Source organism: Chiloscyllium punctatum, chromosome 17 (assembly GCF_047496795.1).
Source record: "Chiloscyllium punctatum isolate Juve2018m chromosome 17, sChiPun1.3, whole genome shotgun sequence".
Classification (NCBI taxonomy): domain Eukaryota; kingdom Metazoa; phylum Chordata; class Chondrichthyes; order Orectolobiformes; family Hemiscylliidae; genus Chiloscyllium; species Chiloscyllium punctatum.
Window position 1 is genome coordinate 92,580,797 of NC_092755.1, and position 22,301 is coordinate 92,603,097.

The 22,301-nt window shown below is 40.9% G+C and overlaps 1 protein-coding gene across 5 annotated transcripts in view; it reads left to right on the forward strand.

Annotated features, from left to right (window-relative positions):
• Positions 1-22,301, forward strand: part of LOC140488125 (protein phosphatase Slingshot homolog 1-like) — a 125,304-nt gene that overhangs the window by 48,801 nt on the left and 54,202 nt on the right. For 4 of the 5 annotated variants that reach the window (XM_072587925.1, XM_072587926.1, XM_072587928.1 and 1 more), the window contains 5 exons: positions 5,124-5,224; positions 8,624-8,688; positions 9,500-9,621; positions 10,239-10,307; positions 14,511-14,576. In XM_072587925.1, the coding sequence (XP_072444026.1) occupies positions 5,124-5,224; positions 8,624-8,688; positions 9,500-9,621; positions 10,239-10,307; positions 14,511-14,576 (423 nt within the window). Of the gene's footprint in view, positions 1-5,123; positions 5,225-8,623; positions 8,689-9,499; positions 9,622-10,238; positions 10,308-11,873; positions 12,044-14,510; positions 14,577-22,301 lie in introns of those variants that run through there. The other variant, XM_072587929.1, reaches the window with a different exon arrangement.

Sequence of the window (22,301 nt, forward strand, 5' to 3'; positions counted from 1 at the left end):
TTCATAACTTCCAGCCTAAGTTTACATTTTGGGTTGCTTAGAAAGGCAGAATGAGGCAAGGTACTCAAGTAAGATACCGGTGTTGGACTGGGGTTTACAAAGTTAAAAATCACACAACACCAGGTTATAGTCCAAAAGGTTTAATTGGAAGCACATTCGCTTTTGGAGCATCGCTCCTTCATCAGGTGGTAGTGTATGAAGGAGCGACGCTCTGAAAGCTAGTGTGCTTCCAATTAAACCTGTTCGACTATAACCTGGTGATGTGTGATTTTTAATGAGATACTCCAGATAGTCCTGTCCTAGCACTAATCCATTCTACCCTGTACTTCCACTATTCTCACCTCCAACTGTCTGCTGTTGCCTTTATTTCTCAGTGAGAACTGACGATCTTATTAAATGTTATTAAACTGGAAAGGTTGCAAAAAAAATTTACAAGGATGGCTACCGAGGCTGGTAGGCTTGAGTTAGAAGGACAGGCTGAATAGACTGGGACCTTTTTTCCTTGGAGTATAGAACACTGAGGGCTAGTGTTACAGAATTTTATAAAATCATGAGGGGGTATAGGTAAGGCAAATAGCCTAGGTCTTTTTCCAGGAGAGGGGAATCCAAAAACGAGAGGGCATAAGTTTAAGGTGAGAGGGTAAAGATTTAACACAGAGGTTGGTGCATATATGAAACAAGCTGCCAGAAGAAGTCGTAGAAGCAGGTACAGTTACAAAATATATTGCTCATTTGTACATGGATAGGAAAGGTTTACAGGGATATAGACCAAATGCGCTGCCCCCCCACTCCCTCTGCACCAACTCCAGCCTCACCATCAAACCTACAGATTGAGGGGAGCTCAGTAGTGGTGTGGCGCACCAACCTCTACACCATTGAGGCCAGGCGCCAACTTGCAGACACCTCCTACTACTGCCCTCGTTATCACGACCCCATCTTCCATCACCAGACCATCCACAATCTCATCTCCTCTGGGAATCTCCCACCCACAGCCTCCAACCTCATTGTCCATGAAGCCTGCACTGCCAGATTCTACCTCCTACCGAAGATTCACAAACTTGACTGCCCCAGTTGACCCATTGTGTAAGTCTGCTCCTGTCCCACTGAACTCAGGCCTTCCTACCTCGACACCGTCCTGACCCCTTAGTCCGGGAACCCCCCCATCTATGTTAGTGACACCACCCACGCCCTCCACTCCAAGATTTTTGTTTCCCCAGCCCTCAGCGCCTCATCTTCACCATGGACAACCAGTCCCTGTACACATCGATCTGCCACGGCGAAAGCCTCTAAGCCTTCCTCTCGCACTATCCCAACTACTACCCTTCCACTGACGCCCTCATCCTCCTGGCTGAACTGGTCCTCACCCTCAACAGCTTCTCCTTCCAATCCTCCCACTTCCTCGAAACCAAAGGGGTAGCCATGGGCACCCGCATGGGACCCAGCTATGCCTGCCTGTTTGTCTGATATGTGGAATGGTCCATCTTCTGCAGTTACACCGGCACCACCCCCCATCTCTTCCTCCGCTACATCGATGATTGTATTGGTGCAATCTTGTACTCCCACGAGGAGGTTAAACAGTTTATCAACTTTACCAACACCTTCCACCCCGACCTCACAATCACCTGGACCATCTCGAACACCTCTCTCCCCTTCCTGGACCTCTCCATCACCGTCTCCAGCGACTGACTAACCACAAACATCTACTACAAGCCCACTGACTCCCACAGCTACCTGGACTACACCTCCACCTACCCTGCCTCCTGTAAAAATGCCATCTCTTATTCCCAATTCCTCTGCCTCAGCCGCATCTGTACCCAGGATGACCATTCCATCTCAAAGTCCCAGATGGCCTCCTCCTTCCATTATCACAACTTCCCTTCCCAAGTGATTGATGATGCCCTCCAGTGCATCTCCTCTACTTCACCCACCACTGCCCTTGAACCCCACCTCTCCCAAAGCAACAAGAACAGAACCCCCCGGTCTTCACCTTCCACCCCACCAACACCGCATTCATTGCATCATCCTCTGTCACTTCCACCACCTCCAAACAGACCCCACCACCAAAGATATATTTCCCTCCATACCCATATCAACATTCCAGAGAGACCATTCCATCTGCGATTCCCTCGTTAGATTCCCCCCCCCCCCCGCCCAACCCACACCCCACTCTGTCAGAAATCTATCTGTACCACCATCAATCTCATCTACTGAATTCGTTGCACCCTGTATGGTCTCTTCTACATTGGGGAGACAGGACGCAGCCTTGCGGATAATTTTATGAGAACGCCTCTGGGGGACATCTGCACCCATCAACCCCACCACCCCGTAGCTGAACATTTAACTCCCCCTTACGCTCCATAAGTAGCTCATGGACCTCCTCCACTGCCAATGTCGCCTGAAGGAAGAACACCTTATATTCCACCTTGGGACACTGGAACCACACAGGATAAATGTGAATTTCAACAGCTTCCTCACTTCCACGCCCCCCCACATTTTCACATTCCCAGCCTCCAACTTGGCACTGCCTCCAGACCTGTCCATTACTTCCCCCTTGGACCTATCACTTTTTCTCCCTCACCTTCATCCACCTATCGCTTTCTCAGCTGTCTTATCCACCCCTCCCCCTCACCCCCAACACCGCTCTTTATGAAGAGGGAGCTTGTGGTGCTCACTGGCACAATTGGAGCACTTTGAGACTGGTGAACTCTACGGGTACTGGAGTATATCATTGGGCTAGAATGACGTAATTTCGCCTTGATAAGTTTCTGTTTAGTTTTGTAAATTTCTTTTTGATTTTTTTGTTTACATTTGATATCGATACTGTACCCCTGCAGGGGCTGCTTTACTATTATTTTGGACTCCCTGAAAGAATCGAGGAAGCTTTATTTTTGTATTTTAACCCTTTTTTTAAGCCCCTATCATGGGAGTGTTTATTGGGGACAGGGGGCAGCAAGTCATCAAGAAGTGTTACCTCCTCTTTCTCAGGAAACCACTTGTTTATGTTTCTTCCTAGGAATGGTTAATCAGCATGTTGGTTTTATTTCCTTTATGGCAGCTTTTCCTTGTCCTTTTCATCTTGGGAAACAGTTTATTCCAGAAAAAAATTATTGCTGATTCTTCCAATTTATTATTAAAGTTCTGCAGCTTATGTTGTCACAGGGAAATTACTTCTATATTTAAACCCTTGGTGTCTTGTGAGTGTTTGATGGGGATCTTTCATTTCAGTAAAGTTGAGGGATCTTTGCTCCCACTTTACTTTTAGTTTGAGGGGTAGAGGCAGCTTTACTCCATGTGCAGCTCTGTGCTGTTCCTGTCCTAAGAGTGTTGGTAGGGGATGGTGTCAAGTGAAATTTATTTTCCATTCACTTTCTGTCAAAAAGGTTAGAGTAAGCTTTACTCTTCTTTTTTAACTTGTATTTAACCTCATGCTGTCCCTACCCTGAGAGTGTTTTGATGGGGATAGTGTTGAGGGGACTTTACTTCTCATTTAAAAGGAACAAGGGAAATGACAGAAATTTTGAAGAATAACTTGTATTTGTTTTCATGGTAGGAGACACTAAAAGTACCTAATAATGCCAGTCCCATGAATGACTAAACAAAAATAGAGAATCGAGGGAGCAAGGAACTTAAACACTTATCATTAGAAGAAAAAATACACGGAAAGCCAATGGAACTAAAGGCTAAAAAGTCATAAAAATATAAAAAGGAGCAGGTATTGGCCATTTGGCTTCTCAAGTTTGCTCCATCATTCATTAAGATCATGGCTGATCGGATTGTGGCCTTATTTATACTTTCCTACTCTCCCTCCAACATAACCCTGGACTCCCTTAAATCAAAATTCTACTTTGTGCTTAGAATTATGTGATTATCCAACCTCCACTGGTGATCTAGATATAATTAGGGATTATTTTAAATGATTATCGACTATCTTGAGGTTGGAATAATGGATAAATTCTATTTTGGCAAATGTAACTCGAGAGATGCCACCTGTAGCATTAACTATTTCCCAACTGTATTGTAGACCAATTTACTAGAGATAGAAAGATAAGAAAGCAAGTTGTGAGGACAACAAAGTGATTTCAGAAGGATATCGATAAATGAAGTAACTAAATGATACACAATATATAATAATGACTTAGATGGCACAATGGATTGCTGGGATAGTCATGACAACCCTAACTATACTAAGTTTTCCATCCTCTTTATCACTTGTTGGAAAAGTAGCTTTGAAAGCCGTTTAGGTTTGGGCACTGTGACGAGAATTCAGGCCTAAATTTTGAATGACCAAGTTTTTAAGGTCTTGGTCATTGGAAAGTTACAACAGAAAGAAGTTGCCTGGTTACAGACCTACGCAAGTAACAGCCTTAGCATGAACTTCAAATCTGCTGTGGGGAGAATAAATGGAGAAAAAGGGGTTGTTTATTGTCACGTAATTTGAAAACCTTGAGACAGGTGGTAGGAAATAAAAGTCCTTTGATTTAAACAATGCCTACAAATCATGTGAGTACTTCAAAAACTGTATTGTTTAAAACGTGAGGAAAAGTTTTGAGAAACAAAAGCAAATCATTCACGTGAGTTTTCAGCAGATTTGTGAAACATCTGTTACTTGTCAATGATGTTTGCTCTGTTTGTGTGATAAAAGCTTTTACCGGTCTTGAAACATGTTTGTTCAGTAGATTTGCTCTATTAAGGAAATAACCATTCTGCTCCTATATGTAGATTCATTGCAATAATTATGGCAAAATGGGCTTCAAAGTGAGGATTATTCATCAGCAATTTTGCAGGAGATCTGTGAATATTGATAAGTGGGTTGTTGTAGTGCCATGTTAAAACAAGCTTGCTTTCTTTAGATTAACTATTAGAGGAAAAGGTTTTAACCACCTTTTTGAAGAATTGGTTAAGATCCAAATCATTCATTGTTCCAAATGAAGAACATCTGGTACTTTGATAATACTGTACTTCAACTAGTACTTAACATCACTTAAATTGTAATTATAAGCTAATCAATATAGTTAAAAAGCTGGGCAGAAAGGTGACAATAAAAATTTAAAATATTAATTCACATGTAACTGTAGCTCTCAGTAATCTCTCTGATCTTTGTATTCTTTCTTTCCCAAACACAGTCTCAGTGACAGTTTCTTCACCGTTAAGGGTGCAGCACTTTTTCTACAACAGGGAAACAGCTCACAGGTCCCACGATGTTACCATCAACACAAATATGCAGGTAAGCAGACTATAGCCTGGAGTCTTATGATTTCTGACTTTGTCCACCCCAGTCCAACACTAGCACTTCCACGTGATAGATTTGGGATAGGAATCCAGAATTTTGGCAATGCATCTCAAACTGTATCCCACTATGACCCTATTTCAAGGCTTAAAAATTGTCTTAACCTTTCAGGAAATGGACATGGACAATAGGCCAAGTGGTAAGCAACACATGCACGGCACAAATGCCAGGTGATGACTATCTCCAATAAGAAACAATCTGACCATTCCCCCTTGGCATTCAATGATGTCACCATCACTGAATCCCCTATTATCAACATCCTGGTGGTTACTATTGACAAGAAACTCGGCTGGACTGGCCATATGAATACAGTGGCTACAAGAGCAGGTCAGAGGATAGGAATACTTAAGTGAGTAATCCATCTCCTGATTTCCCCAGAGTATGTCAACCATTCGTAAGCCACAAGTCAGGAGTATGATAGACTACTGTCCATACCTCTGGAAGAATGCAGCTCCAACAATATTTGAGTATAAGTGTTGGGACATCATGTTGAGGTTGTACAGGATGTTGGTGAGGCCACTTTTTGAGTACTCTATATAGTTCTGATCACCCTGCTGTAGGAAGGATATTAAATTGGAGAGGGTTCAGAAAAGATTTACTAGGATGTTGCCAAGACTGGAAGGTCTGAGTTATAAGGAGAGGTTGGATAGGCTGAAACATTTTTCAGTGGAGTGTAGGAGGTTGAGGGGTGATTTTGTAAAGGTTTATAAGATTATGAGGGGAATATATTGGGTGACTTCAAAACTAGCGTCATATTCTTAAAGTGAGAGGAAAAAGTTTTTAGAAAGGTCATGAGGGACAACTTTTTCACACAGAATTGGTTTGTATGTGGAATGAACTGCCCAAGGAAATGGCAGGTACAGTTACAATTACAATACTTAAAAGACGTTTTGACAGGTACATGAATAGAAAAAGTTTTTAGAGGGATATGGGACAAATGCAGCAAGTGGGACTAGTTTAATTTGGGAAACTTGGTTGGCATGGACATGTTGGATTGAAAGGTCTGTTTCCATGCTGTAAGAATCTATGACTCACTATTGGTGGTGCAAGGCATAATAGCTGCTTGATTGGTATGACATCTGCAAGCATTCATTCCCTCCGCCAGTGACACTCTGTAGCAGCAGTATGTACTATCTATAAGAAGAACTGCGGAAATACACCAAAAATCCTGAACACAGCACCTTCCAAATCCACAACCACTTCTATCTAGAAGGACAAGGGCAGCAGGTACATGGAAACACTGCACCTGCAGGTTGTTCTCCAAGTCACTTCCATCCTCACTTGGAAATTTATTGTCATCCTTTATTGTTGCTCGGTCAAAATCTTGGAATTCCCTCCTGGCTGCATTGTGGGTCAACTTACAGTACGTGGATATCTGTGGTTCAAGAAACCACCACCCCGAGCAACTAGAGATGGTCAATAAATTCTGGCCAGCTAGCAAAGTCGGTGCTGCATGAGTGAATACAAAAATCATAAAGATAAAAGTAATTGTTTGTTGAGAAGATAGTGTCATGGTTATGAAAACTAGATTGTTCAATGTAAGACTGGTTTTGGTGATGAGGGGGGTGGGGGGGAGGGGGGTGTTGGAATAGGTGATGATTGCCAAAGGCAATGGCTTCAAATTCCTAATATTTAAATTCTGTCTATGAATCAATGTGAGTTACTTTCTGCAGAATGCCTTGCCTGCTCGTGTAGACACAATATTAATGGCTTGTCCAATTAAGTTTCTGGTAAAATAATCTGTAATCGAAACATTCAGACTTGTTGAAGAATGTATAAAACCAAATGGTAAAGTCATCCCTTTCATCGCATTATTTTACTTTCTAGCATCTGTTACTGAGAGCCCGCTGCTAATATTTAAAACATTGCCCTGGTTCTTTTGGAGCTGTTGGAATGCTAAAATGGTCAACCTGTTGAGAATGATAGTGAGAGCAACTGGTAACTTACAATTCCAAGTAATGAAAACAGAATTCTAAGATTTTTAACCAGTTCTGAATTTCTCATTATATATTTCTATTCACATTTCCTGTGAAACAGAAAATGAGTAATCTTGTACATAATATAGAGTCAAAGAGATGTACAGCACGGAAACCCCTAGCCCATATCCCTCCAGACCTTTCCTATTCATATACTCCTCCAAATGCCTCTTAAATGTTGCAATTGTACCAGTGTCCACCACTTCCTCTGGCAGCTCATTCCATACACATACCACCCTCTGTGTGAAAAAGTTGCCCCTTAGGTCTCTTTTATATCTTTCCCCTCTCACCCTAAACCTATGCCCTCTAGTTCTGGACTCCCCGACCCAGGGAAAAATACTTTGTCTATATATCCTATCCATGCCCCTTCCTGATCATCTGAGCATGACTAAATGTCAAATTTTAATTTGATGACATGAATTATAATGAAAGATTGATATTTTCCTTTTCACATGAGCAAAGTGATTGTACAGAGAGTAATGTATATCTGTAAGTTTTAAGAACATCATGTTGTTATTTTAAAATAAATCTTTTGTTTGAAGAAAGTCTTTTGAAAAATGGAGATAAAATTGAGTTAATGTAGCAGAAAGATAAACATGACATCACTTATGCTAATTGCTGTTTACAGGGAATTGACATTTGAGTCAAGAATGATGCTTTGCAATGTTTATTCATGCAGTGTAATGGAAGTTATTGGTTATGCAATTATCTCCTCCTTCCTGGGTACAAATGTATTGTAGACAGTTATAAGCTAGACCAGCCTGACTGATAAAACAAAAGTGGAATCTGGGAAGGAGGAAGGAGAGCAAAATTTCTTCCAAGTACTTACACAAATTTTTAGAGAATTGTAGGTGCATGCATTATCTATATATAATGTACATTCATAACTATAGTTCCAAGGTTATTCTTAAAGCTATTTATTCTTGAATAATATGTGTTGATTAGGAGAAACTGAGGACTGCAGATGCTAGAGATCAGAGTCAAAAAGTGTGGCGATGGAAAAGCACAGCCAGTCAGGCAGCATCCTTGGATGCTTTTCCAGCTCCACACTTTTTGACTCTAATCTGTGTTGATATCAATTAAAAGAATCCATCTCCAAATGCAATTGTTCATTTCCACTCCCTCAATAGAATGTAGTTAAAAACACTATTGTCTCAAAAATTCCAAGTTCAAATTCTTAACATATGTCAATCGCATTATTATCAACATTTGATGGGATTACTTTTAAGTTGGGTAGCTTTTGACCAGTAATGGGAAAAGTCAGTTACATTTTATGCTTGTGTTCACTAAAATGATTTTTGATTTAAAAGAAATTAAAAATCTTTGAGTTTTACATAAGTTTTTTACTGATTTACTGCAGGAGATCTCCAACTCCATCTTCAAGTGATGATTAACCACCTCCGCCCTGAAGACAGGATAAAGTTGGTAAGGGATAAAGAGATATTGCCCTAACATTTCCTTTGGTCAGTTGGGTGACTGGTGTTTGGAAACATACTTAAAGGTATTCAATCCTAGCTATTGAAATCAATGCTAGTGTCATAAATAGGGGAAAGGGTAAGCCATTTGACCCCTCAAGTCTGGTCTACCATTCTATAAAATCATGACTGATCTGCCACAGGACTCAACTCTTCTTTCATGGCAACTCCTCACAGCCCTCAACTTCCTGATAATTTAAATATTTACCTACCTCCCCTTTAAATACTTTCAGTGATCTAGCCTTGACAACCTTCTGGGAGACAGAATTCCAGACATTAATTTCCTTCTGGTAACATAAAGTTTCATTTTACATCGGTATCCTCTGTACCCTTTAGGAATCTGTCTTTGCTGTAGAGGTAAGTATCTCTTCCCCTAATTGTGCTGTCCTCCCATTTGAATGATATGCTAAGCCTCTCTCATCCTCCCTGTAGACTGTGCCCTCATCTGCATGGAAGCAAGAACCTTGTATGTATTGGCTGCGGCTCTTTCAATGCCAGTTTCACTACGGCAAGACAAAGGTGGAGTGATGCTATCAGGTCACCTGAGTGTACTTTTCATAGTTGTTGCATTACTGTATTTGGATTAAACTAGCTACATTATCTTCACTGGCTGATTAATACAATTTACAGACAAAGCTTAATTCATTTCCATGCTAAGAGCAGTGAGTAAACAAAGCTAGCTGACAACAGAATCAAAGCTGTATTAATCAGAAAGCCATGATCTCTTGCTGAAACTCTTTGGAACTGGTTTATTCCCACAGGCAGTGCGTCTTGAAAGCATGTCTGCTCATCGAGTCCGATACATGGTCGTTGTGTATACGAATGGCAATCAGGATACAGAGGAGAATGTCCTTCTAGGAATTGACTTTGCAAGCAAAGAAAGGTATGTAGTGCATTATGTGTTGATGTAGAAGGGAAGGAAGGAGATGGAGGAGTAGAAAGTTGAGTTTTAAGTGCCTTTTGCATTTAAAAAAACATGTTTTGTACTTTAAAAAAGTTTGATATTTTAGTTAGATTATACCAAGGATGAGAAATACAAGTTCTGAGGTAAATAGGTTGCTGGGACTATTTTCCTCGAAACAGAATGAGTAGGGAAAATATATTTTATTTCGACTAGAGATTCTCTGATTAAGGCTCATAATTTGCAACTGTCCTTGAGAGGTAGATACAGGTTGGGTAAAAATTATTCATGAGGTATTGTTGGAGACTTGGACACTATTGCACTTTTTAAGGGAGAATGGATGAGTATTCAAAGCAGAGTAAGTTGCCAAACCATGACACATGCAGAGTAATCTGCTCCAACTAAGCTAAACAAAGCATCAGGATAGACACCTTGGACCTCCTGTTAGACAAATAAGATTAGTTGGTAAGGTAATTGTGAATCTATATCCTGAACTATTTCTGTCAACGGTTTTGATGCAAATATTCATAAGACCAATACATGTTTTTTTTTTACTAAATTAACCATCAAATTTTAACAGTGACTTTATATTCTTTCAGTAATACATGTACCATAGGATTGACCCTTCCTCTCTGGAGTGATACAAAGATTCATTTGGATGGAGATGGGTAAGGAACTCGATTCCTTCTGCTTTGTTAACCAAGAAAAACTAGGAAAGGCTGAAATTTGATAGTTTCATGCTCTAGTACCTTATTGTCTTTTTCGCATTTAAATGCGAAGAATTTATTAATGTTTAACTAACTAGTTTTAACTAACAATGCAAATTATACAGGATCTCCTGCAGTTTTTAAAACTTGTTTTCTGACACTGAAACTTCCAGTTTCTTTTAATTTTAATGCTTTATTGAAATTTGGCATAGAAGCTGTGAATTGATGCAATCATCCAACTTTGCAAAAGCCATTCAAACTTTTCAATTCATTCAAAAATATGGTCTGCTGAATATTTTTAAAGTCTTTGTTAGAAGGATCCTTCCTAGTCTCAAGCCTTTGACTAGATTTTTTTTGATTGATATTTTGTAAAGTTAATTGTTCCATTATAGCATGCACTTCTGTCATACATAATTTGGAATGTTGTCAATAGAGATTGTAATATAAATTGCATTTTAAGTAAACTGCTCAATGTCTCGAGAAACAATTTGCTGATTTGAAAAAAACCACATTGCTGAAATGGCCAAATCATTATTATGAAAATCTTAGTAAGACTTCATAAAATAATTTCTGGTTGAAGTGTAGGAGCAAAAATGTTGGGTTAGAGCATTATGATGGAAGGTTGTGATTCATTGAATTCAGGGCTGTTAAATTACAATAGCTTGTCTTGCATGCAACATAGACTTCCCTTTCAGTATTCGATCTACATTGTAGACATGTCCCTAAGCATTTTAACAAGCAGTTTGATATTCTAACCTTCATACTGTTTCCAAAACTGCTTCCATGTCTGTAAACTTCACCAAAGGAAGCTTGTATATGAAATAGATAATCAAAATTCAATCTTTAGAAGAATCCAGAGATAGTGATGTGCTTGTAGAAGTAAAGCATAAGGGAAGAAGTATTGGATGGATTATATGTTGGGCCTCCACGAAGTGCAGCAAAATACACATAGGTGCTTAAAGCACATTTGCTTTTAATGCTTATTTTACACACAACTTTCAACTAAGCAGAAATTCATTTCTGAATTGAGTGCCCTGTTTGAAGACAGTATCTGTCTTTCTCTTTCAGATCCATTGTGTAATTCCCATTTTATTTAAATTTTGAAGTAGAAGCTAGGGTCTAAGCTTTTTTGGTGCCATTCCACTAGTAGTGTGGTGAATTTGGGAATGCCTTCTGCCATTTCTTCATCTAATCTCCAGTCCCTTTCCATAGGGTCTGTCTGAGTCATATAATCTTGGATTATAGAGATTGACAGCACAGAAAAAGGCCCTTTGGCCTATTGCATCTGCACCAGTCAGAAATCAGCATCCAGCTATTCTAATCCCATTTTTCAGCACTTTGCCCACAGCATTGTATGCCTTAGCACTGCAAGTGCACATCTTGCAGCATACTGTCTACCCACAAATGACATCCAAATGAGGTTTTCTCAATACTTCCTCATTCATATTGGTTGCTGGGTAGATTTGCTGACTGTCTTCAGTGTTCAGTATTTTATGGAAGAAGTGGATGGAAGGCAAATGTAGCATCTTTTTTGAAATAAGATGTAAGTGCTTCAAGAATTGGTTTGTGTGTGCTTTTTCCAAGAGAAATCAGAATGTTATGGTTAAAAGAAATGCTTCTTTTCAGACAGAACAGATACCGCCTGTTTTCTAACAGGTTTCCCAGGCCTGCTTCATCACATCTCCACCCTTCTCCAGGTGGGACTGTTTCCCATTTCAATTGGTTATCCACCTCCTTTTAATGTGATAACTTTGAGACAATCAGTAAGGATCACCAGGGTCATTTATTCAAAATGCATCTTCACCTGAAAAGTATGCCAACCAAGGATCACTTGGGTCTATGAACGAAAGCAATGTAAAGTGCCTCTGTCATTTGTGACAATGTATCTAGTCTTTATTTGCTCTTCTGTGACTTGCAGTTCTAATTGGCACTGATCCACATTCCTTGTTAATGAAACTGGTGATTATCTGTTACATTTCAATTTTTGATATTAAAAAAATTAGATAATCCTTGAGTTTAACCTCTTCTCTTGAATTCAAAGGGGATGGTAAATTTTTGAGGATCTACTGCAAGATAAATCATATATCCATCTGTACTGTTTCCATATTTTCTTGAAAGCCACTATCTTGTTTAATGCAGAGCAAATATTATAAAACTGTTGGTTAACAGGCATGCTCATCAAGTGGTACCCTTGGTTAATCAATTTAAGCCCTCTACATGCCTTCTCAGAACTGCTGAAAGAGGAGATTTTTCTCTAAATCTACAAATAACACTTACAATGGTGAATTCGTTTAGAAATACGTTTGTTCACAATATTGAATTCTGAAATTACACTTTTAAGAACATTGCTGAAAAAAATGACATGATTTGTTGAAGCTATGATACAGTTCGTCCTTGTGGGTCACTGCGTTCACATATGTGTGAGCTGTCCACCACAGACAAAATGATGTTCCCTTAAGGCTGGAACTTAGCTATGACTGGTTGTGTACAACATTTAACAGACCATATAGTTAAGCAGATTTTCTACATACCCAGTGAAGAATTTCTTCACATTTGTGAAGGTTTTCAAGACCAAACAAGACATAGGTTGATAGCAATGCAGCATCTATGTGCTCATTTTACTTTGTTAGCCTGTTCACAACGTATTACTCAAGAAAGCCAAAGACATCTGCAGCACTGAAATAGTGATGACAGACCAGCATTGTATAAATCAGTATTCGTTGTACTTCAAAAAACAATCTGCAACTCACAATGTTGAGTTCAATAAAAATATCCTGAGTGCATTAAGAAATGGTATTGACTTGCAGTCTCTGCTAGGCCCATCTCTCGCAAATATCTTTGTTGGATTCCTTGAGAAATGTGCTTTCTGAAGCGTAGATGATACCTTTGCTATATCTGAATCTGGCTGCATGTGAGAATTTTCTTGTATGTTTTTAGTTGACTCCCTATCCTTGATATCCTAGTTGAGAAATCAGCAGGGATTCCCTACTACTATCTGTTACAAGCATATCTTTGTTCATTGTACATATTGGGATTTCTATAGTGCCACGCGTTATAAAATTGGCCTTATTGGCAGCCTCCTAAATAGGCCTGAGCTATTTGTTCACAGTGCAAGCTTGATATAGAGCACATCAAAACCATTGTGCAAGAATATGTATACCCTGATCAAATAATTTCTCATTGTACATCATGAAAGGGCCTCAGACTATCACTTTTGGTCCTGAAAAGAGTCCAGAAAGGTGCATTATCTCAAAGGTTTGAGCAGTGGGTGAAGCTAGCTGTTTAATACTGCTAATATGCAGTAGCAACAGGAGATGTGTTGCCACAAACCAGATGCTGCTGTCATACCAAAAAAGCATTCTACCTACCACCCAAATGAGTCATGTGGTGTATGATTTTCAGTGCTAGTGTGAAGCTAGATATGTAGGCAGTCATATCAAAGTACTGTCAGCCCTTCAAATGACCTGTCTCCCTTTTGAATGTTCGCAACTGGCAAGGTACTGATCTTACCCAATCAGCCCACACTTAAGAAAAATTGACAGCACAAGTTCTAACATTCAGTGTGATTCAATGGATTGGACAGCATTTTCTAAAATAATACTTTATGTGCACAGAATTGCGCTGATAGCCAATTCAGGATTGTCAATCATGCTCACAGTTAGGAGTGCTTGTGTATGCTGGAAACTACTATGTTAATGCATAGGACCCTGTTCTTTGCAGACAAAAAGGATATGTACCTACACTCACTGTTTCAACTCAACAAACTAGGTGACAGCCATTCCCTGGGCAAAGCATTGCCCTGAGAAATTAGCCAAACAGTCACCTACCTAATTTAAAAGTTAAAAGTACTTGGTTGTTAAATGTTAGTCATCATTAACTGGTGCATTCTCCATGGCGATGCCTCAACATTGAGTTCATTTGCTGATGAAATTAGCACTCTCCTCTCCTTGAATATGTATGTTGTTTTCCAATTAGATTTGTATGTGTTCCTGAGTTCAAGATGCAAAGCTTCAATAAAATGCCTTTTGTAAACTATACTGATGTTTTGTACCTCTGAAGAATCATCTTATACTTTTAAGAATACTGTCTCTTTGGTGTTTTAAGTAATTTTGTATTGTTATAGTGTTTATATTGTTATAGAATAGCTATTCTGTTTTGCTTCAGTGGATTCAGTGTGAGTACAGTGGATCGTATTCATATCTTCAAGCCAGTTTCCGTACAAGCCATGTGGTAAGTAATATATTTCATTTCATAGTGCTGTCTTACTCATTGATAAAATTTGAACTTTGGTTTATTTTTCAATGTATGGAGTTTGTTAAAAATATCCATTTTGATGCCGTAGTAATTATTAGTTTGGTAAATGGAATAGAAACTCATGTTGCCATGTACTGATATTTGGAGGTTAGGAAAAATGATACTCGGAAATATATTATATTATTCAAGTGGCCAAATCTATTAAGTAACTTGCTAATGTGGTAACTGGTTGCTGGATCAAACTGACTTCTAAAAACTAGCATGGACTTTGGGTAGGAGGATGAGAAGATGAGATGAACCAAAAACTAGTCAGAAATTCTCTTTATATAGTGAGCCTAATATAGAACAATGTCTAAGCAAGTTTCATGAGATAAGAAGCCATCATGCTGCAGAAAGGACACATTAAGGGGAACAAAGTTCATCGTTCAGCAATGGGTTTTTAAGAACCTTTTGAACAATTGGAAGAAGTAGCTGGTGAAAGTGCCTGTAGACTTGAACTGAAAATTGCAGCACTGTTAACTGACAGATAATTGTCTGGAATGAAGATCGGTACTGAGAATACTTTAGCTGCGTAAATGGAAGGTGAGACATAATTGAACATTATTAAAATAAAGAAGTGAAATTTGGAAGGAGTTTGAATTAGAAGATGTGGAGTTTAGTAGTTATGGGTGAACGGAACATGTGAAAGCAGACTCAGCCTGTGAATTGTCAAAATATTTCTCATTGCGGTACAGTATATACTGATACCATAAACATGTCGATCTTTGCAGAGTCTTTGCAGCTTAATATTTAAATTAGATTACAGCACACTATCGTTCTGGTTTATACTAGGTCAGATGGTAGTGTACACTCTTATATCATTAGAGTTTCTCTAGAACTATGTTGAGTAGAGAACTCATAGGTCAGTAACCAGGAGGGTGCACACCCTGGAAAGTCAAGCTACATCTCCTTTAGAACAGTTTGGAACAGTTGAATTGCTCCGCTACATCCAAATCCAAACCAACCAAAATGTCTGATTAAATGGTCACCTGGTTCTAATGGAGGTTAATACTGGCACGGGCTGTATCACTGATCACGAAACCAGACTTGAACAAAAACTCACGCTGGACTCCATCCATAAAGTTTGCCCAAGACCTCCGCTAAACAGAGAACCTATACTGGGGAACCTTCAGACATTAAAGGTATAACTTCAATTCTAGTCTCTTATAGAAGTAGCTGGTTCAGCTACTTATAGAAGTACCACTGTAGTAAAAGGCTTGAGCCTAATCTTGATGTATGAGAAATTGGTTGAGAAAGATTCACTTAGATTGGCTCAACATTTTTCAGTTAGAAAATGGCTGTCTCAGTGAAGTCCTCATTAAATACCTGAACGTTTTTTAATGAGGTCTAGGGTCTATCAAAGGGGCCAAGGCCACCTTTCACGTTGACCAGGAAGCAGCAAGGCCTGCCGAGTACTATTTGCCTATGGGCAAAAGGAGAGGCAGAAAGCAAAGGAATCATCAACACAATCCAGTTTGCGGAATGGGCAGCACCAGTTGAAGCGATTTGTGAAGCCCAACAGGTCAGTTCAACTTTGTGGGAATTTTAAAGAAATGGTAAACCGCTTTTCATAGTTGGATAAATACACCATCCCTTGCATAAAGGATTTTTACACAAAGCTGGCAGGGAGGACTGTCCTTCACAAAGCTGGACATGAGCCATGCGTGCTTGACTTGTGGTTATGAGGTTTCCCAGAAGTGTGCTACACCATAACAGCTTGTACCAATGTATGAGACTGTCATTTGGAGTTTCGTCAGCCTATGCAATTTCTTAGCAGATGATGGAGAACATTTTACAAGGTCTATCCCAGGTCGCCATTTGTCCAGATGATGTGCTAAGAACAGGGAAAACCAATAAGGAGGATTTAGAGAATATGGACATAGATTTTTCTTCTAGACAGATATATGCCTTGAAAGGGAAAAATATTGTGTTCCTGGAAACCCAATGATCTACTTGGGCTATAGAGTCAACGATACCAGGTTACACTTGGTGAAAGATAAAATGAGGGTGATCAAAGACCTGGCTCCCACGTCTGTTCTGGAGCTTAGGTTTTCCCTTGGGTCGGTGAATTATTACAGAAGTCCATACATCATGTGACCTACAACCTGGCACCTTTGCATCAACTCTTAAAAAAGGATCAGCTTTGGAAACATTTGCATAGCCAAGCAATAGCTTTCAGGGAAATGAAGAAATCGCTATTAACCTCTAAGGTGTTGGCACACTATGATTCCAAGTGAAGTCTGGTATTGACAAACAGTGCCTCCCCATATGGTATCGGGGTAGTATTTGCTCATAGATGGTTCAATGAAGAGGAATGCCCAATCGTAAATGCATGCAAGACTTCAGCTAATGCAGAGCATAAATATGCCCAGATAGAAAAGGAAGTTTTGGCGGTTGTATTTGGTGTCAGAATAATGGACCATAAACCCCTGTTAGGTCTACTTAAAGAGGACAAGGCAGTGCTGCCCATAGCATCAGGCCAAGTTCAGTGTTGGGCTCTAATCTTAAATGCAAGTTGGAACACCATTCAGGAGGCCAAGTAGCAAATGCAGAGCTGTCTCTGTCTGGTAGATACACTATCGGTGGTATCACTACTGGAAGAGTCCATAATGATCTTAAATTTTCTGGATACACTTCCAATCACAACTCACAATATCAGACTTTGGATGTAGAAAAATTTGGTCCTGGCAAGTTTAAAACCTCAGGTGGTAATGGGGCAATCCAAAGGGCCGTCACGACCCAAATTTAAACTTTGTTTGGACCCGGAGAGACCAGATCACAGTTGAGGACAGCATATTATTATAGGGAGCGACTATAATCTGATTGATTGTCCCTAGTAAAGGTCACCGCCTTTGCTCGCTACTGAACTCTTCAAGGGTTATTCAGGGCTTTCCAAAATGAAGATGTTGGCAAGAGGTTATGTCTGATGGCCAGGATTGGATGCAGGCGTAGTTGCACTTGTGGGGCAGTGTCCAGCATGCCAACAAGTACAACATTAATGCTAGCAGCTCCTTCATATTCATGGGAATGGCTGGGTAAACCCTGGATTCAGTTATATGTCGACTGTTCAGGTCCTTTCAAAGGCTTAATGCTGTAGATGCCAACTTAAAGTGGCTGGATGTGCTTGGAGTTCATTCATAAAACATGGGGATGATGATAGGAAAACTGCATGCATCTTTTGCAATACATGGACTCCTGGAAGTGTTGGTCACAGGTAACGGGCCATTGTTTACCAGCAGGGAATTTGAGTATTTCCTCAATTCGACGTAGAAGGACAGCTCCATACCATGCATCATTCAATAGTCTGACACAACAGTACAAACTTTGAAGGCAGCCTTAAACAAGCAGCCTTACAGCATCACCAGATATTACACTGTCTGGGTTCCTAATTTATTATAGCACCACCCCTCTTGCAACTATGGAGAGAACTCCAGCGGAGTTGTTAATGCGAACACTTCGCACCAGGTTAAATCTGATCTTCCAAGACCGGGGTGGAGGGTGAAACAGCATCAGGATCGCGAATGCCCGACAGGACTCTGCTCAGCGAGAGAGACAGTTTACTTCAGGGGACAAATTTTGGTATAGGGACCACAAGAATGGACCTGGATGATTGATGTAAAGTTGGGTCTGGTGACATATAAAGTTTGGGTAGGTGAAACAATCCTGAACAAGCATGTTGACCATATGAAAGCTGCAAACTCACATATGGTGTGGGAGCAAAATCTGTCTGGTGCATTTCTAACTATTCCGGAACCTATGAGTTCTCCCCCTCCATCAAGCATTAAATATCCCTCTGAATCTATGATGGACACATCAGATTCCACTGCCTTGATGCCTTTGCCGTCTGAAGAAGAGAATGAATTTCTTCTGAAATGTTCTAGGTGCAAAAGGCGAGCTTCTGTGCATTACATGCCACCCGTATCAGAGGCAAAGTTACTAAAATGCCCCAAGAGGAGTCACCAAAAAAAACCCAGCCTTGGACTCTGAAGGGGAGGCCTGCAGTGGTCATGATGTGGTCAGCCATGCGGACATCATAGAATATGAGTTCCCTGATTGGGGCAATCAGGAACCACTGGCTGACTGATACAAACAGGAGTGTCAGGCATCCTATCCACTGTGACAGCTGGCTGTGAGGGAGCTGGATCAGTGTCAAGGACACTCCATGTGTAAATAGAGGGTGACTTGGCAATGCAACACTGGCCTCTGTGAAGTTCTTCTACTGTTATTGAATTAATAGGCTGGAATGATCGGGAGGCAATGACCTAGTGATATTATCAGCAGGCTATTAATCTAGAAACTCAACTAATGTTCTGGGGTCCTGGGTTGATCCCACCAAGGCAGGTGGTGTAGTTTGAATTTGATAAGAATCTGCAATTAAGGATTTATTGATGGCCATAAAACCATCATTGATTGTCAGAAAACCCAATCTGATTCCCTTCTATTCGAGGGAAGAAAATAAACCATTCTCACCTGGTCAGGCTTACATGTGACTCCAGACCCATAGCAATGTGGTTGACTCTTAACTGCCCTCTGAAATGGCCTAGCAAGTTTTTCAGTTGCACTAAATGCTGCTAAGTCTCAAAGAAATGAAACCAGATGGATCACCTGGCATCAACCGATGCACTGGAAAAGACAGAAGCAGCCCTATTGACCCTTTGAAGTCCTCCTTTCTAATATGTGGGGGCTAGTGCCTAAATAGGAAGAGCTGTCTCAAAGACTAGTCCAAGTAACTGCCTGACGTGGTCATACTCACTGGGACATTGCCTGTAAGGTATGGTTTAGACACCGCTGTCACCATCCCTGGATATCTCCTGTTGCACTGGCTGGACAGACCCAGCAGAACAGGCAGCACAATGCTATACAGTTGAGAAGAGGTTGCCCTGAGGGTTTGTAGCATTGACTTGAGGCCCCATGAAGACTCTGGTTTCAGGTTAAACATGGGCAAGGAAACCTCCGGCTGATTACCACATACCATCTTCCCTTGACTGGTGAATAGATACTCCTCCATGTTGAACAACACTTGGAGGATGCACGGACGATGGCCAAGGCACAATAAGTATTCTAGATGGGGGATTTTGATGTCCACTACCAAGAGTGGCTCAGGAGTAGTACTACTGATTTGAGTTGGTAGGGTCCTATAGGACATAGCTTCCAGACTTAGTCTATAGCAAGTGGTGAGGGAACCAGCAATAGAGGAAAAAACGTACTTGACCTCATCCTTACCAATCTGCTGGCTGCAGATATGCCTTCCCCTGACATTATCAGTAAATGTGATCACTGCACAATCCTTTTGGAGACAAAGTTCTTCCTTCACATTGAGAATAACCTCAACTGTGTAGTGTGGCACTATCACTGTGCTAAATGGTACAGTCTTAACCAGATCTAGCAACTCAAGAATGGGTATCCATGAGGCATTGTTGGCCATCAACAGCAGCAGAATTGTACTCCAGCACAATCTGTAACCTTATGGTCCAGCATATCCTCCACTCAATCATTACCGTCAAGCCAGGGGATCAACTCTGGTTCAATAGAGTGCAGGAGAGCATGGCAGGAGCAGCACCATGACATCTGAAAATAAGGTGTCACCTGGTAAAGCTATCAAATAAGACAATTTGCACGCCAAACAGCATAAACATCAGGTGATAGAGCTAAGCGATTCCACAACCAATGGATCAGATCTAAGCTCTGCAGTCCTGCCACATTCAGTCTTGAGTAGTCGTGGATGATTAAACACCTCACTGGAGGAGGAGGAGACTCCATAAATATTCCATCCTCTATGATGAAAGAGCTCAGCACATCAGTGCAAAAGATATGACTGAAACATTGGCAACAATCTTCAGCCAGAAGTGGCAAGTGGATGATCCATTTCTGCCTCCTCCAGTGGTCCCCAGCATTTCAGATATCAGTCTTCAGCCAATTTGATGCAGTCCATGGGATAGTAAAAACATTTTGTGTCACTGGGCAAAGACTACGGACAATGACAACATTCTGGCAATAGTATTGAAGGCTTGTGCTCAAGAATGTGCTGCTTCAGTAGCCAAACTGTTCCAGTGGAGTTGCAACTACCCAACAACATGAAGAATTGCCCAATATGTTTTGTATATTAAAAAAAAGGACAAATCCAACCTAGCCAGTTACCACCTTGCCCGTCTACTTTCGCTCCATTACTAAAGTGATGGAAGGTGTCATCAGCAGTGCTATCAAGCAGCACCCGTTCAGTAATAACCTGCTCAGTGACGCCCAGTTTGGGTTCTGCCAGGGCAACTCCGCTCCTGACCTCATTACAGCCTTGGTTCAAACATCGACAAAGGAGCTGAATTCCAGACGCGAGGGCTCTTGACAGCAGCGCTGCATTCGACTAAGTGTGGTATCAAGGAGTCTTAGCAAAATTGGAATCAATGGTTATAAGAGGGCAAACTCTATACTGGTTGGAACCATACCTGACACATTGTTTCCATTAGGCGAGGAGACTAAGACCCGTGGACACAGCCTTAGAATTAGAGGGGGTGAATTCAGAACAGAAATGCAGAGACATTTCTTCAGCCAGAGAGTGGTGCGCCTGTGGAATTCATTGCCGCGAAGTGCAGTGGAGGCAGGGACGCTAAATGTCTTCAAGGCAGAGATTGATAAATTCTTGATGTCATAAGGAATTAAGGGCTACAGGGAGAATGTGGGTAAGTGGAGTTGAAATGCCCATCAGCCATGATTGAATGGCGGAGTACACTCGATGGGCCAAATGGCCTTACTTCCACTCCTATATCTTATGGTCTTTATAGGAAGGCAGTTGTAGTATTTTGGAGGTCAGTAATCTTCACTCCAGGACACCTCTGCAGGTTCCTCAATGTAATCTCTTAGGCCCAACCATCTTCAGTTGCTTTATCAATAATCTTTCCTCCATCATAAGGTCAGTAGTAGGGATGTTTGCTAATGATTGCACAATGTTCAGCAGCATTTGATAACTCTCAGATACTCTCAGTCCATCTTCAAATACGACAAGATTTGGACAAGATCCAGGTTTGGGATGACAAGTGGCAAGTAACATTGGTGCCACACAAAAGCCAAGCTATGATGATTACCAGTAAGAGAACATCTCATCTGTGTCTCTTGGTGCTCAGTAGTGTTACTGTCACTGAATCCCCCACTATCCGCATTCTTGGGCTTACATTGACCAGAGCCAAATGCCACATAAACACAGTAGCTACAAGAGCAGGTTAGAGGGTAAGAATATTGTGGTGAGTAATTCATCTCCTGACTCCCCAAAGCTGGTCCATCATCAAAAAGGCACAAGTCATTAATGTAATTAAAATACTCCCCACTTGCCTGGATGGGTGCAGCTCCAACAACACTCCTGAAGCATGACACCATCCAGGTCAAAGCAGCCTGCTTGATTGACACTATATCCACAAGCATCCATTCCCTCCACCACCAATCCTCAGTCGCAGCAGTGTGTACTATCTACAAGATGCACTGCATAAATTCACCTAAGATCCTCGGACAGCAGCTTCCAAACTCACGGCGGTTTCCATTTCGAAGGACAAGGGCAGCAGACACATGGTAGCACCACCATGTTGAAGTTCCTCTCCAAGCCATTCACCATCCTGACTTGGAAATATTTGCCATTCCTTCACTGCTACTGGGTCAAAATCATGGAATTCCCTCCCT